Below are 19025 nucleotides of genomic sequence, written 5' to 3'. Positions count from 1 at the left end.
TCGATTATGATTCGACGTGAAAGGTACTCATCGCCGGGTTTGGTTTTGGGGAGACACAAATGGGTGTCTACATAGGCTGTGCAGTTGGGTGGTGGTTAGGGAGGTCCGGTGGGGGAAGGCGAGGCTAACCGGTGGTTTGGGGATTTTTTGGTTTTTTTTCTTTTAAAAAAAAATAATTTTTTTTGAACCAATCAGGGCTTGACACATGTCAAGTGACTTGATATAATAGGTCATTGACTTTTGTTGACCGTTAGGGATCGAAGAAAAAGAGGAACCCCCAAAGTTCGGATTATTCCAAAATAATTCAAAGTTGGGATTATTCTAGCAAAATTGATGAAAGTTAGGATTATTATTTCTAATTTTTCCAAAAATCTATATAAAATTAAATTATTTAGCATCCTACTCGGTTGCGAGACCGGCATTATATACTAGTGATATATCTACTCCATATTTATTAGTTATGTTATTACGGTGAAACCACAAATAGCATGAAAGTAAGTGAAAAAGAACTTCTCTTTCTATATACTCCTATTCAATATTCATACTCCCAATCTACTATCTAAAAATATTTTTTTAAAAAAAAAGGAAAAAGAAAAGCTAAATTTCTCGTCGGAGTACGCGCACCAAGAAAATCAAACACACTTTCTCTTCCACTTTCCTCCCACTCTCTCTCCTCTTAAACCTCAACACCAGCTGCCATGGCTGCCATGGCGGACCCTTCGCCATCTCCGGCGACTCAAGAATCCTCCAATCCTCCCCCTTCTCAATCCCCAATCTCAAACCCTAACCCTAACCCTAACCCTAGCCCTAATTCTAACCTTAGCCCTAATCCTAATCCAAATCCAAATCCGATTCCTAGCGTTAGCAGCTCCGAATCACAACCCAATTCAACCCAATCACCCGCTTCTACGCCTCCGCCACCCGCCCCGCCCGCTATTAGCCCTACTCCGACCTCTGCACCGCCGTTTCATCCGCCGCCGATCAACCCATACGCTGCGCCGCCGTCGTTTCGGCCTGCTGGTGCTCCTCCCCCGATGCACGTCCCTCAGTTTACTCCAATCCCTCAAAACCCTAATATGCAGGGATTTCAACAGCAGCCAAATCATGGGGTTCCACCACCTGGGGTGAGTTCTGCTCCGCTGCAGCAACAACCATTGATGCCTGGGAAGCAGCAAACAGTGATTCCTGGGCAACAGCAGCAGCCAATGATGCCTGGGCAACAGCAGCAACCAATGATGCCTGGGCAGCAGCCGATGCGGCCGCCGTATATGCCGATGCCTAATGGTTATATGCATCCTCCTCCTCATGGATCTCTTCCCCCCGGTGGGTTTTCCTTTCTCTTTATCCAAGATTTGAATTATTTACAAGCTATGATTTATATATTGTTGACGTTTTGATTGGAATTGCAATTGTGGTAAGATAGAATGTAGCACTTGGGATGAAATTAATTTTGGAATTAGGATTTATGGTGTGTGTTTTCTAATGATGCTTTATCCTGTTATTGATGTGTTTTTGAATTGATGTGAAGTATAGAACTTTAGCGGCAAAGACCATTACTTGGTAATTGTAAGTATCTTTTAGGTTTATCTCAATTGCTTAGTCTATCTGATGGAGACGGTATGCATCAAGATGACAATTTTGCATCTTGCTTGAGGATCTTGAGGTTCGAGTAACAAATATCAAGAAATTAGTTTCGCCTGAAGAAAAAATATTAAGGAATTGGTTTTGCTCGAGGAAAAAAAATTAAGGAATTAGTTTCATCCATCAAGGAATTATTGAAGAATTAGTTTTGCTCGAGGAGGAAGTATCAAGGAATTAGTTTGAATCGAGGAGGAAATATCAAGGAGTTAGTTTCAATTGAGGAGTAACTATCAAGGAGTTAGTTTCAATTGAGGAGTAACTATCGAGATAATAGTTATAGAAAACTTCTTTGCCACCCTTCGTCCATTCCTACCTTAGGTGGGTAACTGGGAATCTCATTGGGTTATTGTTGGAGCAATGTGAGCTTTCTTTCTTCCTTTTACTTCTCACTTCCCAACCACCACAAGCCTATATTACACTATCACCTTAGCCATTTGAGGATCATCACAAACATAGACCACCACAAATCCACAACCATAGGTACGACCAGTCCACCACTATTAGAACATGGGATTGTGCTATATTATTATTGTTGGGAGAATGACTTTCAGTTCCTCATTACTGTTGTCTTGTAGTTTTTGAAGCCACACTAATATAAGAGTGGCGTTTTCATGCAGTTTGTTTGTGCTTCTTAAAGATCAATATGTTTGTGAGGGGGTGTTTGCAGGTGTAATAATGTTGTTCTGTACCATAGGTTTGCCGCTGATTGTATAATGTTATTTGACTGATATTAATAAGCCTGAAGCTATTGAGATGATATTAATTTAAAATTTATGGGGTACTAGAAAATCTGACTATTTTATATCTTTAAGGTAGCTGAGATGAGTTTCAATTTGAATAGCAAAGCATAGATTTTCTAACAGTAGAAGAGGTTATTAATGCTGGGAAGAGTTTGGTTGGGAAAAGATTGGAGAAAATTCTGAAAAATAAATATTGACTAGTTGACGGGGTAACGATGATGGGATGTTTTCTCCTACAGTGTCTTGGTTGAATACGGTGAGAAAGCTCAGAAGGCTTCCTATTGCAGTTGTTTAGAGACTCCTTCTGCAACTTCCTACTTTGGTATGCACATATCCGTAACTTACTCAGTTTTGTCAATTTATATTTCAAAGTTGGAAAATATTTTAAAGACAATTATGTATTTAGTTAAGCCTTAAATCTGCAAAATCCAGCAGTACTCCATTGCTATATAATGGCTGGTGCTGTATGTCGATTGAGTAGGGTGTTTTGGTAGTTTAAGGATTCTTTCCTTCCTGGGTTCTTGAGTCTCTGGAGCAGATCATGAGGCCTGCTGAGTTCTTGGTTCCCTTGTTTGGCAAGGTATCATTATCTTTAAACATTGTTTATTTTTCCTTTCCCTTCCTATCTGTTCTTTTCATTTATATTTCATTATGCATATTGGGCAATTAACAGTTGACATAAAAAAGGTTGACGGGCTAAATTATGGCTTTATGCCATCAATTTTTTGAGTATAGTTGGGATGGTGATATTGTTGTTTTACTCATTAGCGATACATGTTAGTTGGTGCGTTGGCTATTTGACAAGGCTACTATTGTTGGAACTGGATATTGCAAGGTAAGCATGCTTGGTGACTTGTTGATTATGAACGTTGTATTGTTTTGTTTATCTTCACCAGGTCTATTCAGCTGCTCATAGTTGCCCTGCTATGCTGCCATATCTCTTATTTGTGATGTGTGGTAACACTTTTAAAGTTTGTGAAAGTTTTTTTTGCCCTTTTTTTTAATGTAGTGATTTTTTTTTTTTTTTTTTTTTTTTTTTTTTTTTTTTGGTGTTATGATTTTATGTTAATTATGAACCTACGCTAACGTGTTTGCATAGATGTGGTTTTTTACATGATACTACAGGAGTTGTTCGCTATCCTTATCCACCGATGGCTCGTCCTCCCTTTCTCTCTCGTCCTGGAGTTACAGTTGGCATGGTTCCCCAACTGCAAAGACCTCCTTTTTTGGGACTTCGTCCACCAATGACTCTTCCAGTTGTTAGGCCTCCTGTTGTTCCAGTTGTTTTACCGCCAGAGAAACCACAAACTACTGTTTATGTTGGCAAGATAGCTCCTTCAGTAGAGAATGATTTTATTCGTTCACTCCTTGAGGTATGTAAATATCCTGAAAGGTGCATTTTTAAATTTTGTATCATATTCTCTCCTATGCTATCATGTTGTAATTTTCTTATTTCATATTTTATGTGCCATTGTTGATTTCGTGATTGTTTGTATATTCTCAGCTATGTGGACCAATAAAGAGTTGGAAGCGTGCTCAGGATCCATCAGATGGAACGCCAAGAAGATTTGGCTTCTGTGAGTTTGAATCCGCTGAAGGGGTTCTCCGAGCTCTACGACTGCTAAGTAAATGCAATGTTGACGGTGAAGAGCTGGTGGTATGTTCTATTTTGCTTGTTATTAAATCTCTTGAAGTAGGAAGCTATAAATGTTGATAATTATACAATTTCTTATGTGCTTCTATTATCCAAGATCTTGTTTACTATAGACTGGTAACGGCAATATGTTTTTCTTGAGTTTTGCTTCTGAAAGGCCTTTTTTAACTGCAATGAAGCAATTCTGTACTATTAATTCAATTGCAGGGTTGTAAGCTGCGAACTTTTTTTTTTTTTTTTTTTTTTTGGGGGGGGGGGGGGGGGGGGCGCAGAGTGACCATTACTTTTAAACAGAGGTGTAGCTAATAAGAGCATTTCACTTCTAGTTTTTCATTTTAAAGTTAATATCATTTTCAGGGAGATGGCTTTGTGTATTACAGTTTGGTTTAGTGTTACTCGATTCACCAGTATGAGATGGGGGTATTGTTACTCAATGCTTACCATTGCTAAATTGGGCTTAATGTACCCCATCCACGTATTAATTCGCCTTTTCTGGGTTGGGGTTTGCAGGGTGGGGGCTGAGGTTAGAAGATCAGGCAACTTTGAATGGTTATAAGTTGGGATACCTTTTTTTTCTTTACTTTTGGGATTTTTTTTTATTCATTTCGCCCCTTCTTGGCCTTCTTGGGAAATAGGGTTTTCTGATGAGTGAACATAGAGTCAAAGGTGGTTGAATCTGTATAGAATTAATTGTAGATTTCTAAAGGAGTATAATTTTAAAAGAGTATCTGTTCGGCATCATTGTATTTTTTTTTATTAAAAAAAGTTAGAACGTTATATGATATATTTAATAATAAAAAAAAAAGTCAAAGTTGTTAGAATCATCACTATTTTGAAATCTGACAGCGATAAAGTCCAAGCCACTTTTCGTAGTTTTCTGTGTTCACGGTTTTGACTTTTTTGTTTTTGTTTTACTATGTTCCTAGCTTTTTAGTTGACCAGAATTTTAATGTGTTTGCCATTGTACAGCTGAATGTTAATCAAGCAACAAGAGAGTATTTAGAACGTTATGTGGAGAAGAAGAAAGAGAACTTAACTAAACCTAGTGAGACTGAAGTTGAGGAAGCAAAGAAAGAGGGAGAAAGTGCACCTGATGCTGAGAAGAGTGAAACTAAAGAGAAGGAAGAACCTGCTAAAATTGCTCCAGAAGAGCCCAAAAAGGATGCAAATGAGACTGAGAACAAGGAAAATGATTTGGCCAGTTTTGGCCTTGTTACGGATGAGGATCGTGATGTTGATCGAGAGGCTTTGGATAAGCTCACTAATATGATAGAAGAACGCATAAAGACTAAACCTCTACCACCTCCTCCACCACCAGCACAGAAGGTTGCTGATGGCACAAACAACTCGAACTCCGAAGTGCCTGCTAAATCCGGGGACAAAGACTCTGATGTTAATCCTGTGAAAAATGGTAATTTGAAGAAAGCTTTTAATTGTTACTTGATGATATTATGTATGCACTTTCATAATTATGGAATCAATGTAAGTTTAGTATGATAAGTATTCTCAACTATGCTAATCTTTCTGAGGTAACTGCAGAAGATAAAATGGACGATGAGACAACAAGTGAGTCTAAACCTTCAAATAGAACTGGAACAGAGTCACCTGATAGAAGTAGAAGGTATGATAACAGAAGTCGTGACCGTAACAGACGAGACAAGGAGAGAGAGCTTGATAGATTGGAGAGAGAACGAGAACGTGAAAGAGCAAGGAGAGAGAAGGAAAGAGACTTGGAGATTCTAAAGGCTGAGAGGTTTTACAAAGAGCGTGTTAAGGAATGGGAGACTAGAGAAAAGGAGAGAGAATATGAGCGGAGGCGTGAGAGGGAGAAGGAGAAAGAAAGGGAGCGTGAACGGAGGAGGCTGGTTGCTGAGCAAGAGGATGAAAGCGATGATGATTCTAGGAAAAGGAGACGGAAGTCTGAAATTGAGGATAAGAGGAGGCGACGACGGAGGGAGAAGGAGGATGATATGGCGGACAGACTCAAAGAAGAGGAAGAAATTGTGGAGGCCAAGAAGAGAGCCGAAGAGGAGCAGCAGAGGCAACAAGAAAAACAGGCATTGGAGCTTCCTTCTGTTCCAGTTGATAATGGAAGTGAGAAACCTGCTTCACCGTTGCCTGAAGTTACTGCCAGTGAGATCAAAGATGATATGGAACAGGATCATGATTCTGAAGCGATTCCTGCCCCTGCCCCTGCCCTTGCAAGCCAGATTGGTTAGTGGTTGTACAGTATTAGTATTAATCTTTATTTATTATTATAGATCTCGGCTTCTGCTTAGCAATGCCATTCTCTTATTTCCATATGTAATTGTTATCTGGCTTCTCTTTGACAGGTGACGGGGTCATTGAAAATGGCGGTACAGATGAACCTACGATAGCACCTGGCTCAACACCAGATGTCAAGCATGCGGGCAATGTCCCAGCCAAAAAGCTTGGATTTGGTTTGGTGGGCTCAGGGAAACGAACGGCTGTGCCGTCTGTCTTCCATGAGGAAGAGGATGATGATGCACAAAAAGAAAAGAAAATGAGGCCTCTTGTACCAATTGATTACTCTACTGAAGAACTTCAAGCCATACACACAAATGATGGAGAGGCACCTCCAATTCCATCTGCTTCTGCTGAATCTGGTAAGCATATTAATCCTAGAGAAGCGAAGTCTGATGTAGAAAGGGACAGAAGTCGGCGTTCTCATGATAGGTCAAGCCATCGAGACCGTGGACATGAACGTGATGGTGACGAGGCTCCGCGAGGTCGGGAGATTTTGGATGCAAAACAATTGATTGATATGATTCCCAAGACTAAAGAAGATTTGTTCTCATATGAAATTAATTGGGTCGTGTATGATGAGGTTAGTTTTAACTTTTCTGCTGGATATTTTTTCATATAAATCTCAACTATGGGCTCTCTGTCTCTAGGCTGATATATTCATAACTAGCATGCTTTGTTCATATCTCAGAAACTGTTGTGCTTTATATTAGCATGTGTGGTTCACTGGTTCCTACTTACTCCATAAATTGCTTGTTTGTATATTTTGTATGCATTATACCTTGGCCTGTATGCTTTGCACTTAGCTTGTGTGGTTCATGCCCCATCAATAATAGGCTGTATGAGTGGAAGCTTTATGCTCTAAAAATTATATCCCCAAAAGAATACTTTCTGGTAACTTCCTTGGAAACAGCTTCCTTGTGTAGCTTTATGCCTATTATTTTCTAGTGTATATATGCCACTGGGATTCCATGTAAGGGATGCATTAGATTCTAAATGTTATCCCTCATCTCTTATTGTGTGATACTGTCCTTTGTTCCTCATATGGACCTAACAGAAATCACCCTTGCATAGTTAGATATCTTGTTTTGGTGGATTTTTCTTTTGATTATTAGCTGTAACTGAATGCTTGCTCGTAAATATTGCTAACAGTAACTCATGTACATGTTCAGAATCGGTTGCATGAAAGAATGAGACCCTGGATTTCCAAGAAGATTACAGAGTTTTTGGGAGAAGAAGAAACCACTCTGGTGGAGTTCATAGTAGAGAGATTCCGGGAACATGTTAAGGCTGAGAAAATGCTGGACGTGCTCCAGCGAATTTTGGATGAGGAAGCCGAAATGTTTGTCCTCAAGATGTGGAGGATGCTAATCTTTGAAATAAAAAAGGTGGAGACAGGTTTGACAACAAGGCCAGGAGCGTGAAGCATTTTGGATCTTCTTGTTTCCTGCTGGCAATTTTTTCCCTTTGATAATTTTTCCATAGTAAAAGAAAATTGTAGGCAAATATGATGTTGAAGCTCCATTGTTATTGTATGTCTTCTATTTTTCTTTTTCATAGTTCACAACTTAAACTAGTTAAATGAAATCTAGTTTTATTATTGTTTTTTGTCTTCAAAAATGTATTATGAACTGTATATGCAAGAAAGAAAGTTTTCTTCTATGTACATCGTTTCAAACATCTCTTGTACTTTGAGCTAAGCAATACTGGAGTTTCCTTCATTGTTTCATAATTCATATATACGCTGTACTGTTTGTAAACACATTTATCAAAATATTTGGGTAGGGTTTTTAAACATGACTTAAATCTAATGGAAATTTCACCAAATGTCCCTGAGTTATTTTTTTATTAATCAAATATCCATCAAAACTTTCAAATTTACCAGATGCCCCCGAGTTTAACAAATATATTACAAAATGCCCAAATGACTAACGGATGTTAACTCTGTTAGTCATTAAGGCTAAATTTGCCACGTGGCAACCTATGGTTGGTTACCATTTATATTATTTAAAATTTTAATTATAAAAAAAGATTCAAAAATAAACTCAAAAAATAACCCACCCACCACAACCACACAACCCAGCCCCAACCACCATCGGTCAGGCCGCTATTTCTGATATTTCCCTCACACCGGCTCCATCCCAAACCCAACGCATCAGCCGGCACTCGGCGCAAATCACCGCCACCCCGAACCCGTCACCGCCAATGAACCACCACTCCACAACCCTTAAACCCCTCATCTCTCTCTCTCAAAAACCCCTCCCCTCCCCACCGCCGGTGTCGAAATTCCCATCCCCATGCTGGAAAACCCAAACCACACCTCCCCCCCAGTCGTATCCACCTCCTAAACCACCACGCCGAACCCCAAAATAAAAAAAAAACCCAAAATCGAAACCCTAGGTTTTCGATTTTGGGGTTTTAGGATTATGGGGTGGTGGATGTTGGCTATGGTGAGCGACGGCGAGCCGGCGACGTAGGAGGTGGAACTTGGCGCCAACGAAGGTTTTCGGCTCAGGTAGTTTATGGGGCCGGGAAAAGTGGGTAGGCCGGGGTTTTTTCGAGTGTAGGCTGGGGTGTTGGGGTGGGGGTAAGGTGGTTCTAGGAAGGATAGGGGCGGCGAAGACATGAGATAAGGGGTGAATGGGTGGCTTCGGTGCTGGTGCCGTCAGTGGGGGTAGTGGGTGGGGGTGGGGTGGGGGTGGGGGCAAGGGGATGGGCTATCGTGAGGGTGGTGGTGCGATAGGGAGAGTGGCTGGGTTTGAGATTTTTTTTTATTTTTTTAACTTTTTTTGTTAAATATAATAATTATAAAAATGAACCAATTAGAAGTCGCCACGTGACATAATTAGCCTTAATGACTAACGGACTTAACTGCCATTATTTATTACGGGCGTTTTGTTTGTGAAACTCAAGTGTATATGGTGAATTTGAAAATTCTTATGGGTATATGGTGAATAAAAAAATAACTCTGGAACATTTGGTGAAATTTTTGTAAATTTAAAATAGATCTAACCTCACCAAACCTGACTTAGACAATCAAATTGACACCTTTATTTATGAGTAGGATATTCTGCTTATTTTAATTACATTTTATACCAAAAATTATACCAAGTATTATAAAATTGGAAACTATATATTATTCACATTTTCAATTGTATTCTTATTGAAATTACTCCCTTCATCACTTCTCTATGGGTATAAAGTAAAAGACTATGATAGTATGTACAATGAGAATATTTTATTTAAAAGTAGGTAAATATTTTGGTAAATGAAAATACTGTAGTTGTTTTGAAATATGTTAATATGCTGGTAAATAAGAATAATTGCAATGAATAAAATACTAATTAAATGTTGTAAGAAACTATCTTTTGTCGGATTATTGCATTGAATAAGGGACGTTTAATGACTCATTTTCTATTATTTTTTCTGGTTATCCCACTCAATTTCTCCATAATCCCCATGCATATAACCCCTAATTCTCTTTCTCTTTCATTGTTAAATCAAGCACATACATGGTAGCAACTTACAACATTTAGTTTTTATAAGTTAGTTTGTTACAACAATTATATATATATATATATATATATATATATATATATATATATATATATATATATATATATATATGTAAAAGGTAGTTTTTCACATAATGAAGATAAGGTAGTTTTTCAAAAAAAAAAAAAAAAAAAAAACTTGAATTTTATTAATTAAAAGTCACATGACACCTATAAAATCTATAGTAACATATAAACTAAAAAGGGGTTTTGGGTGATAAATTTTTCTTTTCCAAAATACCCCTCTCATCTTTTATTTTCTTTTTAAAGAAACTACCAACTACAATATTATCTTTTTTTAAGGAAGTTATATTCTTCTAATGCATTTCATCAATTTTTAAACTTATTAATATTTTTTTAATTATAATTTTTAATTCGAATAAGGTAGATAATATTTCAGGAAAATTTCTTGTTTCTCATATTGAGAAACGAATTTTGTTTCTCATGGAGGCATTTTCGTGAATAAAAATCAACAACTTTTTCATTATTGTGGGCTCCACAATCGAATAAAATTGTTAATTTATTTACAAAAATGCCATGTGAGAAACAAATTTTGTTGAAACTAAGAAAGAGAGAATTGAGCCATATAGATTTCTTATAATACACACACAATGTGCGTGTGTTTCATAACTTTAAAGGAACAACATATTCGTTTGAGTAGCTACGTACTGTTTTTTTTTAATTATTTTATTTTCTTATTATTCAGGTAAAAAAAACTACCTTATTAATCCGAAATATCCCAACGCCGATGATAGTCAATGACCAACGCCGCAAGATCAAGTCAAGATGGTTACAAGTGCTCCCTAAAATCAAGGAGGTTTAATGGATCAATAAGAATAAGCCTTCAAAGTTATTACGATGTATGTACTCCCTAAAGCAGTCCAAGTTCGTCAAAGGACCTAGTAAAAGATATAACCACAGCTTCCCAATCAAGGAGTCATGATCATATCTTTCTCCAACCACTTGCTTGAAGCTCTATTAATAGAAACACTTTCTCTCGCAAATACCAGATCATTCCTACAATCCTACATATAATACTTTCATTATGCAATCCATTTCTCCATAATTTACCCCACTTATCTACGATTAACCTCAAATACTTATACTTTAGTCATCCTTAGCCTTCCTCAGTCCTCACAATGCCATAAATCAACCGTGGCCATTATGATGAACAAAACAAGTTATTAACCTTCCGCCACATAGATACTCCACAATCAATGGCGGATGTAGAATATTTATTGTGAAAGGGCGGTAAATAAATATAAAAAAAATAAAAAAAATAATTAAAAAAAAAACTTGTATGAAGGCTTTAACCTAAGACTTTTTACATGAACTCAATGCATTACCATTATGATAGGAGCTAAATTAATATAATTTATTACGTTAAAAATTGTACTTAACTTATAAATTTGTACCTTTACCTAAATAAATAAAATTATTTTTGAGAGGGCCACGCCACCTAAGACCCTTAATTGGTCCGCCCCTGTCCACAATGTATAATAAACTTAGCATCTAGACCTTCCACCACCAAAAGAAACAAAGCTACTATATTCTAATCCTCAAGGCACAACTACAAGCATAAGCTAGCTTCTACATATGCTACGTCAATTACCCTCTTGCCGTACTATTAAAGCCGTGTGTTTTGGATATTTATATTTATATTTATCTACATCATACTTTGTACACATCAAATGCTTTGTAATTGTAATTATTAGCTTTATGTCCGTATTATAGTGGATTGGTGACCTCATCACCACCTGCGGTTTTTACCCACCTTTATTGGAGTTTTTCGCGTCACTATATCGTGTCTCCCCTCTCTTTCTTTATTTTTCCGTCATTTACTTTCTGCATCCCACATTCCTTATTTTAATTTAGATGATCCGTAACTCGTATCCCACATCAAATCCTAGTTGACGAAATTTAGCATAAACAGTTACTATTTAGTATGAATAGTATCCCTCGAGGAATGCATGCATTACATTATTGTTAGGTTTTAGTATGAATAGTATCCCCGCCTCCAGGAACGCATACAGGGTTGAATTAGATTATAGTGACATTATTGTTACTTTTTAGTACGAATAGTATCCCTCGAGGAAAGCATGCAGATTAGATGTTTATTTTATTAATCCGTTAACCATTATTTGCAACAAAGGGGGTTTGTATGGACTCCTAGGAAAAAAAATTTAAATCATCATTATTGAAAAATAAGGGTATGTGGTTAAATATTAAAAAAAAAAAAAAAAAAAAAAAAAAAAACAAAACCCAGGCCATAACCACCGAAACCCGAAACCACCACCAAAACCACCGGGAACCACCAAACCCACTCAAACCCATGACCCAAAACCACCACCAAAACCATCGACACCCAACCACGAACCCAACCAAAATCACCATGAACCGAAACCCAACTAACCACCACGAACCAAAACCCAAAACCACCACGAAACAAAACCACCTAAGAACCTCCGAAATCCTTCGACCACCACCAAAAACCATTGAAAGTTCGAAACCATTCGACGAACCACCAAGAACGACGATCCACAAACCAATTACTGAATCACCCACCCACGAACAACCTGCAAATTCACCAACAAGCCACCAATCGAACCACAAATCAAGCAAACCACCCACAAATAACCATGAAACCCACAAATAAGGATGGATTGGAATTTTTAAAGAGATTAAAGATGAAGAAGATGAATTGAGAGATGAAGGAGGAGAGAGAAAAATAATGGGGAAATGATGAATTGAGATTAATCTGATTTTTAGGGTGGGAAGGGTTGAATAATTAACTAGATTAAGGTTATAATGTTTTGTAATTAAGTATAGTATTATGTTCTAATAATTTTTAAGTGAGGGTATTTTGGTCATTTTGACAGAAAAATGTTACTAAAATAGAAAAGAAATAAGTTTGTTGCTAGCACTCTTTTTTGATAAATGTTGTAAATAACTGTTAACGAAGGTAGTATTATAAATAGAATGGGTTGCCACGAAGTAACATATTAGCAGCAGAATCACTATTTCACCCAAAAAATAAACACACTTACCCAAAGTATTTTAATTTGTTCAAGTTTAAGTAATAAGTGCAACAAATGGAAAAGGTCTCAATTAACTTTCTGGTTGCTCCTGTTCTATTAGCAATGTTGTTCATGCTCAGTACCTCAACAGGTTCGTATTTCAAAGTTCAAACCATTCATATGAAAAATTTGAAAGCCTTATCTAAATTACACTTTTTTTTTTTTTTGAAAGATAAATAATACTTTGTTTCTTTTATTTGTGTTTTTTTTTCTTTATATGAGAATTAAGACAGTACAATTATTTAAGGACGTGTCTAAAATATAAAAACAAAAGTTTTGAATAAAAAATCTTTATTTTACACCGTAATTTATAGTTGAAGTTTTAAGGTATTCCATACATTTTTCATACTTATAACTTGTCAAGATATAAGGCATGGGGAAGACCCTGTAATAGGGTACTCTCTCTTTCATTTTAGGGTATGTTCACATTAGCTAAACTGAGCTGAAAGAATTAAACTAAGGTGAACCAAACTCAACTAATTGGAGCTGAATTGATCTAAACTGATTGGAGCTGAACTGAATTAAATTGAATATAGCTAAAATGAATATTTAATGAGAGAAAGAAATTAGGAGCTGAACCGAACTGATTGGAGCTGCACTGAACTGAACTGAAATTAAGCTGAAGTGAACATACCCTAGCTGGCATGTTCTAACTTTTGCTACTACTTACGTATTAAATTACTTTGACTCAATTTGGCGATTTATTCTTAAGTCAAAATAGTCCGATGGAATCTTGTTTGATTTGTTTTATAGCCTATTTTTTTATACATCGTGTATCAAAATTTTTTATTTTTTGTTGTACATAATTGAAGATACTACTTGATTTTTTTATACTTCGTAGTATTATATTTGAAGTTTTGGAAATCACACCTAAATAATGTACTACATGTAGAGGTGGCCAGTGGGCCGGGTTGGACCCAGCCCACCCTAACTCGCACGGCTGGTGGGTCACGTGGGTCCGACCCGGTTTCAATCCGGCACAGCCCGGCACAGCTCGGATTTAATCCGGGTTGTGTCGTGGGTCCAAAATTTTCGACACAACCCATTTCAACCCAGCTCAGTTTAACCCGTTTGATTCGACCCAAATCGCACAACCCGTTTTGACTCATTTAATTCGACACACCTAGCCCGTGAACCCACCTAACCCGACCCACCTGGCACAACCCAGCCCGCACGGCCCACCCGCACGAATGACCCACCCAACCCGCACGAGCCAACCCACCTAACCCGCACGCATGACCCACCCAACCCGCACGCATGACCCACCCAACCCGCACGGCCGGCACAACCCGCACGGCCCGCACAACCCGCACGGCCCGCACAGCCCGCACAATTCGCACGACCCGCACGGCCCGCACGGCCTAACATCCATTTAAAAAAAAAACGGCTAGTTTTTTGTATCTAACGGCTAGTTTTTTGTATCTAACGGCTAGTTTTTTAAGTGTATGATCATCCATTCTATTTTTCCTATAAATACCAATTCCATTTCACTCAAATTTCCACACAAATTCAAGCTTTCTTTCTCTCTTACTTAAAAATTCTTATTGTTCTCAAATTCTCAAGTGTTATATAGAGTTATATTTTTGTTAAAAAAAATCTCCTTAATATTATTATTAGTATTCTTAAGATTCTAAAAAAAAAAAGTTCTTCTCCATATTATAATTAGTAATCATACAAAAAAAAAAATGAGCTCAAGAGGAGGAATGGGAAGGAGTCAAAGTGGTGGTCGAAGTGGTAGCCAAAGGAGTGGTGGTGCAAATTTTTCGTATGAAATTAATACGGAAAATTTAAACCAATTTGTCAATGAATATGGAGATTATGGTTTAGGAGATAGGCAAAATATTCAAACGTCTCCACCACAACATTTCTCCCACGAGTCCCACCAATCATCAAGTTCAACTATGCCACCTCCATCGCAACCAACATCTCAACCTTCATCTCAAGGTAATTTCTAATTAAATTTTTATTGTTATGAATATTTAAAAAAACTATTATTAATGATTATAAAGTTAGTTTAGTTTCCAATTTTCTATGATTTACAATTAGTTAATTACCATGAAAAATGCGTTTAAATAAGTATAATTAAAATATTTAAAATTTAAAAGCTTATTTTCATGAATAGCATTTAAAAATTAATTTTAATAATTTGATTTATGAAAGGTGGTGGCGGTGAAAGTAGAGGTCGAGCACATTTTTCTTGGGTGTGGAAACATTTTGAACGAGTTGAGGTCACACCCCCGGGATGGCAACCTGGTCAACCAAAGAGGTTCACGTGTACATGCCTAGTTTGCAAGGCGCTAGGTGCAAATGTCAAGTCATATAATTGGAAAACGGGAGATGGAACCGGAACCTTGAGTCGGCATTTGCAAAATAAACACGACTTGTTCGAAAATGGCCCCCGTCCTTCGGGGGGTGGCGTCCAAACACAATTGGGTGGATACATGAACCAACCCGGCGGAGGTACACCTTTCATTTATAATAAAGATAGAATGATTGATGAAATGAGTACTTTAGTTATTGCTAATGAATACCCTTTTAGTTACGGTGAAAATGCAAACGTTGAGCATTTTAATAAAGTTGCATTACAACCTGCATTTACTCGTGTCCCCCGAAATACCCTAAGACGTTATACACAAACTTCTTATTATAAGTATAGGAGTGGTTTGATTGAATTATTTCGTACTTTTGATGGTCGTGTTAGTTTTACAAGTGATACATGGACTTCTAGTTTTGGCGAACCTTTTCTTTGCATTACTGCTCATTGGGTGGATGATGATTGGTTTATTCAAAAACGTATACTATGTTTTCAAGCTATGGAAGAAAGGCATACCGGTTTTAACATCAAAGTTCGTATTTTGGATTGTTTAAAAGAATTTCACTTGAATAATAAAGTTTTTTCTTTGTCTCTTGATAATGCAACTGCAAACACAAAGTGTATTGACTATTTGAAAAATGACTCCGAGTTGAATTTGTTGTTGGGTGGTAGTCTCTTGCATGTTAGATGTTGTGCTCATATTTTGAATTTGTCTGTTCAAGAGGGTCTCGCTGAGTTGCAACCATTGCTAAACCCAATTAGAACAGTTATAAAATGGATTCGGATTACTCAGTCAGTTAGAAGAAAGTACATAGCTATGTGTAAAGAGAGAGGTCTTAAGAAAAGACAATAGTCTATTGATACCCCTACCCGTTGGAATTCTACTTTCAAGTTGTTGAGTGATGCTATAAAGTATCGTGATATTTTGACCCAACTTTACAATGAGACTCGTGTTGATCCTACTGAGTTAATAACCGAAAGTCATTGGACTAATGCTTCTTTTGTTCGTGATGTTTTAAATGCTTTTGATAGTGCAACTCATATTTTCTCTTATATTTATGAGCCTAACGTTCATTTAGTCATAATTGAGTGTGTTAAAGTTGTTCACACCATCGAAGAGCATATGAAGATTGATGGACTTCGTCCCGTTCTTGATAGCATGAAACGTAAGTGGCATACTTATTTTAGTGAATTTCCAATCATTTATGGAATTGCTGCTATTCTTGACCCCGGTGTCAAAGCTGAAGGTTTGGAAAATCTTTTAGAATTTTATTATACAAGTTTAAGTATCGATTATGATGTTAGTGAATATATTAACAAATGCAAATCTGTTTTGGGAGACCTTTATGATCATTATGCATCTATTTATGGTTTTGATTTGGCAACACCAACTACTACTAGCACTTCCGATTCTAGATTTGGTTTTCTTGATAAAGTTATGAAAAAAAAACACAAAACATCTACATCATTCTCATCATCATCTTCTTCAACACTTGCTATTAATGATTATTTGTCATATCAACATGAGACCAACAACAACTTTCAAATTATAAAATGGTGGCAAGAACATAAAAAAAGTTTTCCTATATTGGCGAGAATTGCAAAAGATATACTTGCAGTTCCCGCTTCATCTGTTGCTTCCGAGTCTGCTTTTAGTGCAGGTAGAAGAGTGTTAGATGAAAAAAGATCTCGCTTAACTCCGGAAAGCATTCAAATTTGTGTTTGTAAGAAAGATTGGGATCAAGCTGAAAGAAGAACTCAAGGTTTAAAGGAAGACGAAGACGATGAAGATGATCCTGTGATGATATTGGAGTCGTCAACGGATGATGCAGCTTCCGGGGATGATGATGCAACAAACATGGGTGGCTAGAAAAGTCTAAATCAGGTACGCTAAGAACTACGTGGGCTTTGATTCTTTCGGGATACGTAGGCAACTTATTTTTCGAAAATTACAATTTAATTGCAAAATTAAATTTTAGTTTTCTAAAGATAGGTCCAAGCCCCCCCCCCCCAAATTTCAAAAGAAGTACAATATAAGAACTACGCTGGCTTTGATTCCTTATTTTATAATATAAGGATACGTAGGCATCTTAATTAAGAGCAAGCCATCAAATTGTTAATTTTGTAAAAATTAAAACACCACACAACCCACCCGACCCTAACCCACGAACCCACCCGACCCTAACCCACAAACCCACCCGACCCTAACCCACCTAACCCACAAACCCACCCGACCCTAACCCACAAACCCACCCGACCCTAACCCACCTAACCCACAAACCCACCCGACCCTAACCCACTAACCCACCCTTCGACCCACCCTAACTCACTAACCCACCTTGACCCGTCTAACCCACGAACCTAGCTCGACCCACCCATGACCCGTCTAACCCACAAACCCAGCTCGACCCACCCACGATCCGTCTAACCCACAAACCCAGCTCGACCCACCCACGACTCGTCTAACCCACGAACCTAACCCTGGTGTGTCCAACTTCTCCGAACCAACCCACGACCCGGCCCACCCTACCCTACGTGTGTCGTGCCGTGTGTCATGAAACCCCAACCCGCGACCCACCTAACCCTAACCCAGCTCGCACGACTCGCACGGTGGACACCTCTAACTACATGATACATATTTCCTTTTTTTTTTTTTTTCTTTTTCTTTTTCTACTTTCAGCTATGGCCATTGAAACGATGCCAAAAATGCCAGTGATGGTAATAGAAGAAGAAGTGGTGATGGTCCAACCACCAAAAACTGATGATGAAAATGGAAACCATGAAACAAATATGATGATTATGCGGTCGCATAATCGTGGTTTGGACGCCCAAAATATTAAGCAAGAAGTCGCAACAAATGATAGCGGGGAAGTTTTGAAGTGCGCAGATGACTATCAGTATTGTAACAGTATCTTTGGACCTTTTTGTTGTAATGATACCTTTAAATGTGCTGCGATACCTTTAGCTGGTGGATTGTGTGTGAATCGTGATATTATCCCTCCGTCTCTATTTACTTGACCTATAGCCCTTTGGCACGCAATTTAAGAAAGAGATTAAAGTCGGGTTAAATATATTATAAATAACTTAACCCAACTGCATGCTTAGGTTAAAGGGCTAGCTACTTTGATCCCAATCCGGCCTCTAGCCCTCTAAATGTCCTAGATAGGTATGAGACTTTTCACTCTAAGGATGTAATGTAATAGCTAGTGTGTACTTGGCTAATCATGCTCATGTTTATTCATAATGCTTTCCTATATGCATGAATTATGACAAAGCAAAATAATTATGTATGTGATTTTAAGTTTTTCTTAAATAAAATGTTGATTGATCTTAATCTCCTTCCTATTTTAAACAATGATAAGATTGATAACAGTAATAAAATTAAGTGGCCTCCCCAACAATGACTCTAAAATTTGATAGGTTGTCACACCTGTCAAAGATAAATTTCTAACAAAACCTCCTGGCTATGTAATAGCTAAATAGGACCGAATCTATAGAGAGATGACAATTATTTAATCTAACTTCTAAAGATTGAAGAAACTAAACAATATCACGAAATTGAGATTGAAAGGTAGTTTAAACTAAAATAAGAATGCAATTAATAAAAAGATCTAGGGTTATGGTTCACCATACATGCTTAATTCAGAATCAATCATTAAACCATCAACAATTCAATTAATCAATTATTTGGAGCAATTACCAAGCCTACGGTCTGGTTTTAACGCTCTTAATTCGATCAACATATGCAGTATGATCACTAAGCTAACGTAATAAGAATTG

At 37.5% G+C, this 19025-nt stretch overlaps 2 protein-coding genes across 6 annotated transcripts; both read left to right on the top strand.

The window, feature by feature from the left end:
• Positions 1 to 488: 488 nt before the first annotated feature.
• Positions 489 to 8036, top strand: LOC110694149 (RNA-binding protein 25-like). Of its 5 annotated transcripts, none has more exons than XM_021871319.1 (8): positions 1192 to 1323; positions 2621 to 2703; positions 2876 to 3754; positions 3886 to 4038; positions 5005 to 5446; positions 5575 to 6249; positions 6369 to 6883; positions 7473 to 8036. In XM_021871319.1, exons 3-8 carry the CDS (start codon positions 3533 to 3535, stop codon positions 7722 to 7724), a joined length of 2259 nt encoding a protein of 752 aa, XP_021727011.1. In that variant the 5' UTR covers positions 1192 to 1323; positions 2621 to 2703; positions 2876 to 3532; the 3' UTR covers positions 7725 to 8036. The 5 variants fall into 5 exon arrangements, with proteins under 5 accessions (XP_021727007.1, XP_021727011.1, XP_021727010.1 ...); XM_021871318.1 differs by having other exon boundaries at positions 2863 to 3754; XM_021871316.1 differs by having other exon boundaries at positions 2817 to 3754.
• A 4178-nt stretch (positions 8037 to 12214) lies between these two features.
• On the top strand, positions 12215 to 18573 carry LOC110694538. The gene is made up of 2 exons (XM_021871719.1): positions 12215 to 13022; positions 17926 to 18573. The coding sequence occupies exons 1-2, from the start codon at positions 12947 to 12949 to the stop codon at positions 18261 to 18263; spliced, it is 414 nt and encodes a 137-aa protein (XP_021727411.1). The 5' UTR covers positions 12215 to 12946; the 3' UTR covers positions 18264 to 18573.
• The last annotated feature ends 452 nt before the right edge of the window (positions 18574 to 19025 follow it).

The sequence above is a fragment of the Chenopodium quinoa genome, unplaced genomic scaffold (assembly GCF_001683475.1).
Source record: "Chenopodium quinoa cultivar QQ74 unplaced genomic scaffold, ASM168347v1, whole genome shotgun sequence".
Taxonomy (NCBI): Eukaryota; Viridiplantae; Streptophyta; class Magnoliopsida; order Caryophyllales; family Amaranthaceae; genus Chenopodium; species Chenopodium quinoa.
This window is presented reverse-complemented; position numbering and strand designations above follow the sequence as displayed.